Source organism: Psammomys obesus, unplaced genomic scaffold (genome assembly GCF_907164565.1).
Source record: "Psammomys obesus unplaced genomic scaffold, mPsaObe1.curated_primary_1811, whole genome shotgun sequence".
Taxonomy (NCBI): domain Eukaryota; kingdom Metazoa; phylum Chordata; class Mammalia; order Rodentia; family Muridae; genus Psammomys; species Psammomys obesus.
Window position 1 is genome coordinate 1,179,195 of NW_026596406.1, and position 8,664 is coordinate 1,187,858.

The 8,664-nt window shown below is 45.2% G+C and overlaps 1 protein-coding gene across 1 annotated transcript; it reads left to right on the plus strand.

Moving 5' to 3' along the window:
- Window positions 1–4,787: 4,787 nt before the first annotated feature.
- Window positions 4,788–5,768, plus strand: LOC129669435 (mas-related G-protein coupled receptor member A). Its single transcript, XM_055597679.1, has one exon. It carries the CDS (start codon window positions 4,851–4,853, stop codon window positions 5,766–5,768), a length of 918 nt encoding a protein of 305 aa, XP_055453654.1. The 5' UTR covers window positions 4,788–4,850.
- Window positions 5,769–8,664: the final 2,896 nt, after the last annotated feature.

An 8,664-nucleotide genomic window follows, 5' to 3' on the forward strand; every position in this document is an offset into this window, starting at 1 on the left:
GAGAAATTATGGGTCCATGAAAACTAATAGAAAAAGACCACCTGAAGATCTTGGCCACCCATAAGAAGAGAGAAATCAAGAAGACTAAACAGAAAAGATAACATACAGTGCTGATCCCTTCACATAGGAGCGACTCTGAAACTGACTGAGACATAAAAATGTCTCCAGCCAGAACTCAATATTACATGGCCAATAAATCCTTGGCTACAATATCCTCAAATTTTATTATGCCATTCTTTTGATTGGCATAGATAAAATTGGTGTACAGTTTAGTTTCATCCTGCACATCTCACACATTTATAATTTTAGGGCTGTATAATGCTTGTGAGAGGTTATATGTTTGCAGAACAAAAGGACTAGACACCAGATACACTGGATCAAACCTGACAGAATCCTCCTTCCAGCATGCTGAGAAGTTGACACATCTGTTCCAGCATCTTGCATGTTCCAACATTCTGATTGTTCCTGCCCCAACTGCTTCAATTGCTGTTTCTCATCAAAGCCTGCTGGCAAGAGAGCTTTGAAGAAAGCTACTAATTTCAGTTGGTCCAACATTTTAGACTGTTCCAAACAGGACTTCTATTAAGCCTAAAATTTCTCAACATTCAAAGACTGGACCACAAATGTTAATGCTTGCTTAATTAACCATTTTCCCCCAATTTCCTCTAGGCTCCCTAATGGATTTCTGCGTGTCCAAAAAGTCAGCTAGAAAAAAATTCATGGGAACAACATCCAATTTCTTTTAAGGGAGTTTGGGTAGGTTTTTGGTTGTTTTCTGGGGCTATGACTGTTATTGTCATTTGGAAGATAGCTATAAGCTGCTAATGTTCTTATTCAGAGAGAAAATAAGGTAAGGATTTAGGTAATACAAGTTAATTGTTAGTTAATTAACTCATGGTCATATTGGACACTAGTCTAATTTATCACAGGAGTATACATCCTAGGGTTAACAGATAGATATGATTACATAAAGATAGGTAAGTCTTCAGAAACCTCAGAGACCTACAGAATATGGCATTTTAAAATGTCTTTATTATTTTAAAGATTCTTTGACAATGAGACAGGTCATCTGTCAGCACCCAGCCTCAAGGAAGATGATGAGCATCAAAGAACCTCCATATGGAGATGGCTTCAAATATGGCAAATGAGCCATCCGGGCAAAAAGAATGCCCTCGTTTCACGACAGACAGAATTCTGCCAAAAATGGGCAACCTTAACTGCAGGACAAGTCAACTGCCAAACTCTGCCAAGACAGGGTAAACAAGTCCTAAATAGTTCCTGCTTCAAATATGTGTCTGTCAAATATACTGGGCCAGAGGCTGAAGATGATGCTCCAGTGTTATAGAGAGTTTTGGGTGACTGTTCAGGCAGCAAACTCTCTGTCGATTTTTTTATTTTGGAGGCTGCTAACATGCACTTCCTATTTACTCCAGTAACTAATGGAGAGGACTTGGAACCATGAGGAGAGATGAACCAGACCTAAGATATGACTAAAAGCAAGTATGATGTAAGAAATCTGAATGGGAGGAAACTATGCGGGCTTAGAGGTTTAGGATGGAATAATTATTGCCCTACACTGTGCTCTAGATTAATTAAATCCTAGTCTCTGTGTGGTGATTTGGGTATACAGCTGGTTTATCTTAAAAGATAAATCAATAATAAATATTAATATCTACAACAGTGGTGGAAGTATATGGCAGAGGAGCATCATGTTCAGCATCCAGGGCATGAATATCATGGCATGAATGCCAACAGGCTTGGACAGCTGAGCTCCCAGGGTCTTTCCATTTGGAGTCCACTGGAGCCCTCTGAAGCTGCTTCTACTTGGTGTTGGTGCCTTTCCTCTGCAGAATTCTGTGTCCACGGCACCTCCAAAGTCCTGGGACTGTCTTTGCAGCTTAGTCTTTACCTTCATAGTTCATAGTTCATAGTTCATAGTTCACATATCACATATCACACTCCTGGGGGTTCCCTGTAGAGAATGCAGTCCTGCCACACACTGCCAGGCTTTCTAGCTTTCCTTTAGAATTTCAGTGGAAAATCCATGGCCCAGTAGCTTGTGTATCCTGGATGCACCACATGAGCAATGGCTATATCTAACACCAGCTCAAACAGTATCTGGGCTCCCAAGGGCCATGGCTTCAATAGCCTCTGAGAACCTCGGCAAATAAACATGGGGAAGGACTTCCACTGCATCAGAATGTCCCAGGGGCTCATTTGTCTCCAAGAAGGTCTTTCACGTTAGTGCACTAGTTTGCACCCTTGAACAAGAAATAAAGTGTGACCAATGAATAGAATCTTGAAATGCTCTCAGAAATCTTTCTACTTATTGGTCACAGTGTTTCTTGTTTGATTGGTTTGGTTTGGTGTGGTTTGGTGTGGTTTGGTGTGGTTTGGTTTGGTTTGGTTTGGTTTGGTTATTTTTGTCAAGTTGACACAAACCTAGCCACACCTGGGAAGAGAGAACTGAAAAAATGCCTCCATCAGACTGGCTGGTAGGCATGTCTGTGGGCATTTTCTTGATTAGTTATTGAGGTGGAAGGGCCCCACCCACTGTGGGCTGAGCAATCCTTGAATAGATAACTAACGAATTGTGTTCCCCATGGCTTCCGCTTCAGTTCCTGCCTTGAGTTTCTGCCCTGACTCCCCTCAGTGACCAGTGATAGTGTGACCTGAGAATCAGAAGTTTGAAACAAATCCTTTTCTCCCCAGGTTACTTTTGGCCATGGCATTTTTATCATAATAGACACACTAACTAAGACGCTGTTGTGCCAGCACAGTGGTTCCTTTAATGGTACTAATCTCTTCAACAACCATGTGCTCCTTGATAACAGGTTTCAACTTGACTCTTTTCTGGCCAAACTACACATTTTCCCTAATCTTTTTGCTTTGCTTTTATCTCCATATTCTCACTATAAACCTGGCTCAAGGATGCCAGCAACGCCCACGCCACATTCTCAATGATATTGCTGTTCCAAGGCGCCCTCTGCTAATATCATGTGCCTATTATCTCAATGTCAGGCTCGCTCAGTTTCAGGGTACTGACAAAATGGAGACAAATTCTTTGTCGGATGCAGCATTCATTTCTTCTAGTCCAGTTCCCAAAAACTTGTTCCCACCAAAACCTTGCAATCTCAGTCTTCCCTCTTCTGCTCTATTAGCACCTGGTCTTCTGAACTCCCCAATAAGCTCTGCTTATAGCATTCTAGGACTTCTATGTCGTACTTCAACAATCTCTTCCCAATCCCATAAACCTTTTTAAAGGCTTACTACCCACATGGCCAGATTTGGTCGTAGCAGTGGTCCAAACCTCATTACTGACTTTTCTGTATTAGTTGACTTTATCATTATTAGAACCAAAATATCTGGCACAACCCATTAAAGGTGAAGAATGATTTATTTTCCCATGTGACTTTAGAGAGTTCAATCCATGGTCACTGTACAGACATTTCTAGGCTCTCAGTGATGTAGACATCATGGTCGGAGTGTGTGCTAGTGTGGAGCATGAGGTGCGAGTGTATCACGTGCATGTTTACAGTGGTGAAGAGCATCACAGGAGGATGTGAGGCGAGGAAGCTCTCCGCAGCCCTCCAGGCCATCGGGAATGAGCATACAAATGTCTTGCCTGGCATGACGACAGTGTTCCTTTGTCTGATTAAGTCTCAGGGTCTTTTCACCCATGTTAAATGAGGATTCCACGGACCTACGTGCATTAGTCAACAAACTAAGTATAATTGTTCCTTATTAAGTTCCTGGTTTTACGCAAAAGACAAACACTTCAGACCCTAAAATTAGCTTTATACATTTATAAGCTCCCTGACTGAAAGATTTCCTGGGTTTCCACTCAGTTCCTTTTTAGCCCACTGGGACCACAGTGGCTGGTGTCTCTCAGAGGGCACAAGGGGGACCCTGTGCGTTCTGTCTTGGGTACCTGTCTGCATCCCCAGAGAGAATCCTTGGCCTGGAGGCCTCCTGCTTCTGGGAATTCCTGAGCTCATGGCTGCTTCTGTGAGGTACAAAAAAAGAAAGCTTCCAGATTCGGATGTTTCCTCCTATTTTGTTCCATGTTGATAGCTTCTTTTCCTCACCCTAAGTTGGGTAGTCTCTTAGCTGACAGTATTGACAGCCATCTTGGACCTAATTTGGACTTTACTTCCCTGGTTTTTCTCCACCCACATACACTCAGGACACCATGGCGATGATTCTAAGAGTGCTCAAAGGAGAGGGGGCAGCTTCCAAGGCTTCGGCTTTTTTTCTTCATTAATTTATTTAATCACTTTACAGCCTGATCACAGACCCCTCCTTACCTCCTCCCAGTCCCACCTTCACATCCTCCTCTCCTATTCCCTCTCCCCCTCTCCTCAGAGAAGGGTGCCAACCCACCCTGGCACATCGAGTCACAGCAGGACTCGACACATCCTCTCCCACTGAGGCCAGACAAGGCAGCCCAGCTATGGGAGAGGAATCCAAAGGCAGGTGACAAAGGCATAGACAGGCCCTGCTCCAATTGTTAGGAGGCCCACATGAAGAACAAGCTGCAAATCTGCTTTTTAATAGGTGGCCTGTTCTCTGCCAGCCTGCACCACCTCCCCTGAAACCCAAGAACCCTTATTCCTACACAGCAAGCTAGACTTGACAGTTAATGATCATAAAAGTACATTATAAACATTCTGAAAGTCTCACAATAAAACTCATCATCTTATGCGGTTAACGTGCGCTAATAAAACGTCTTTAACAAAGGCACGCTCACACAGCAGGCCTCACCTCTTTGTGTTCCCAGCAGCACGAGTGCAGGGTTTCTGAGCCTGAACCCCTCAGTCGCTGGGACAGCAGCCACGACAACCAACCCAATGGACAAAACCGTGCCTGGAAGCTTCAACAGCAGGACCCTGATCCCAAACTTGCTCATCATCATCTCGGGACTGGTCGGGCTGACAGGAAACGCCGTTGTTTTCTGGCTCCTGGGCTTCCGCTTGCGCAGGAACGCTTTCTCCGTCTACATCCTCAACCTGGCCCTGGCTGACTTCCTTTTCCTCCTCTGTCACGTCATAGACTCGACGCTGCTTCTGCTCAAGTTTTCCTATCCTAACATTGTCTTTCTCCCGTGCTTTAACACCATCATGATGGTGCCCTACATCGCAGGCCTGAGCATGCTCAGCGCCATCAGCACGGAGCGCTGTCTCTCTGTCCTGTGTCCCATCTGGTACCGCTGCCGCCGCCCCAAACACACATCAACCGTCATCTGTGCTGCCATCTGGGTCCTGTCACTGTTGACCTGCATTCTGAACAGGTATTTCTGTGGCTTCTTGGATACCAAATACGAAAACGACAAGCGGTGTCTGGCATCAAACTTCTCTACTGCCGCGTGCCTGATATTTCTGTTCGTGGTCCTCTGCACGTCCAGCCTGGCCCTGCTGGCCAGGTTGTTCTGTGGCGCTGCTCGGATGAAGCTCACCAGACTGTATGTGACCATCATGCTCACCGTGCTGGTTTTTCTCCTCTGCGGCCTGCCCTTTGGCATTCACTGGTTCCTGTTAATCTGGATTAAGATTGATTATGGTGTATTTGCTTATGGTCTTTATCTGGCATCACTGGTCCTGACTGCTGTTAACAGCTGTGCCAACCCCATCATTTACTTCTTCGTGGGCACCTTCAGGCATCAGCTGAGGCACCAGACCCTCAAAATGGTTCTACAGAGGGCCTTGCAGGACACACCGGAGACAGCTGAAAACACAGTGGAGATGTCAAGCAGCCGGGCAGAACCGTGACGAAGAGCCTGGACCCAGGAGGTGGCTCGGAAGTGGGCACTGCCACCCTTCACAGCTGTCCACTCTTCCCTGCACCTTGAGGCCTCCGCGGTTCACCCCCAACTTCAACAGAGCACCACTGACTTAGCTCTTCTACTTTTCCTGAGTAAAAGCATTAATCTTAAAAGTACTGTGTCTCAGCCTTCTTGACATTAATGAGATTTTCATGCTGACTTTCTCTGACTATTTCTTGCTGTTTCTTTGCAACTTTTGTTGCCATGAAAATAGCCATGACGGTCTTGTTTGTACCTGGTGGTAAAGACAGAGGTGCCCCACAGTTTCCTGTGAAGCATGCCTCCGCAATCACAGTGCTTGTTGTGCGGCTAAAAGGCCGCAGGCTTACAACAAATGCACAGTTAACAAGGACAGGTGCCAAGACACTGCACACACTTTCCAGCCGGCCCACACCAGCAGCCGGAGAGCTGGAGTACTTGGGGATGTTGGTGCTGTGAGCTCTACATTAAAAGGAGCAGTCAGGCTATATTTTCAGGCTGATTCCATGACCACCACAGAGCTCGTGTCCATCTATGGAAATGTGAGAAGGTTCTAGAGTCACACAGTGCCGCCAGTCTGATCTTATTCCACGAGAAATGTGGGACCCGTTTTCTGAACAAGGCTGCGAGATTCAGCGTTACTCTAATCATGGCCTAAATAGAACCATACTGATTAAGGAAGACCCAGAAATGTATCCTCTCCACCAAGGCTATAAACAAGATGCACACACACTCTGTACCTGACTGACAGCTGCCTGGCATTTGGAGAGGCTGCTGTGACATGTTCCTTCTGTGTGTGGAGATGGTGCCTGTCAGGCACCAATATTGCCCTGACATTTTTGGCCATAAAAATCGATGCTGTTTTGTCCCTAGTCTCAGGATCTCCCAGCAGCATAGAAAAAGAGGTCTCCTTACACAAATCCACCATACAGATGTAACTGACTCTGAATCCATCCGCGATAAGACACGGATATGTCCAAAGAGAAGAATATCTCATTTACACACTATGGTTATAGCGATGCAATTGAGGTGGGTAAATTGGGCGAGATTTCCTGGGCTCTTGAAATCTAAACTGACGATTCTATGATTTTAACCACCACATAAAATTTTTATGGCAGATATGGAAGGATAAACAGTCTAGACACAATAAAATGGCAAAGAGAAGAATTCATTGTGGCACTGATGATGATGATAAACCATAACATTCTTCATGGAAGGCACATACATGCACACACATTCATGGAAACACACACACGCACACACATGCATGTTTTGACTAGCCTGGGCCTCTGCCAGACACTTGATCTTAGCTGCAACAACAGTCATAGTACTCTGCGATCTGAGCAATGTCATAATGGCTCTGAACACTCGGGTATTGGCATAGATTTGCAGAAGCAGCCAGAGTCAGCTCTGAAATAATGTCAAATCAGAAAGGGCAATCAGCCCTGCACTAGCCAAGCCACAAGGCAGCACTCTTTTCTCCCAACCCTCCTCCCAAGGACATCCCAACCCTGGTGTTCCACAGGATGTCTTCCCAGAGACTAACCTGACCCAAATAACCCCTGTGTTCTAGGTGATTCTAGGTCTATCAGACTGATGATAAATGTTAACCATCACACCTGGATTTTGGGGACCTGAACTCAGGTCTTCACACTTGCAAAACAAATTACTGACCGCGCTCTCTCCCCAGGCCCATATTTAGATCTCATTATTTCAAGTGTTATGTAAATGGGCTCACACACTCAGTACGACATTCTCAGGAGTCATCCAAGTTGTAGTATGTACCAATAGTTCACTGCTGATTGTCGTCAATGACAGAGCAAGATTCTATGATAAGATCCCATATGTTGATCCCCATGTCACAAGTGAGAGGGTGTTTGGATTGCTTCCAAACCGGCTATTAAGAACAAGGATGAGTTCAGTGTGTTTGTACAGCTCCTGAAGTGAACATTGTCTTCAGTTTCCTGGGATATGTGCCACAGTGGGATGCTGGGTAGGCTAAGGAGTACATGTTTAATTTCCCAGAAAATGCAAAAGTACTTTCCCATTGTGTGACTTTCCCATTGGCAGTGTATGAAAACTGAGCTTTCTGCAAATCGTTGCCAACATTGGAACCGAAGAGTATTTTAACCATTCTAGGAGGAGCACAGAAAGCCCACACTAGTTTCTTAAGAGCCTTTTCTCAATGACTCAGACATAGACCTTTTCCAATAGACGCAGACCAACCTCTGCGTCTCTGTATCCTAATGTCTCTGTCTTTTTATTGTGTTTCTTGTTTTATTCTTCCACAATTGTCTGACCGAGGAAGTGCTTTGAGCAGTGACAACACGTTAATGTTTTTTCTCCAGTTTCCCTTTAGGTCAACAGAAGCTGTGAAAACTCTGAGAGGCCCTGGCAGGAGCATCCACTGAGAGTGTCTTCTCTTTGCTCTCCAAGGGGCGTTTGTCCTCCTTTCAGTTGCAGCTCCCTGCCCTGGTGTCCTCTGATTTGCAAAGCTGTGGGTGCTTTTGGAGGCGGAGCCATTGTCATCTGTTCCTAATTTCCACCTACATCTCTTGCTCTCTGTGCTGTGTGATTGCTTTTGCTTCCTTTCTGTTTCTCAAGTCTGTTGATGCTACATTTTATTTCATATATATATATATATATATATATATATATATATATATATATATATATCCATCCCCTGGGAATTATCAGTCCTTTTCCCCCTCGTCCACCTGTAATCAACACACAGTAGAGAGGAGGGACAAAGGATGGACAGTGGGGGTTGCGGATCCCACACTCCCACACTGTGAGCTTGTCCCTCTCTGCAGGATGGTGCAAGATCTTACCCCGCAGGATCTTGAGGGACCCATGGAGAACAC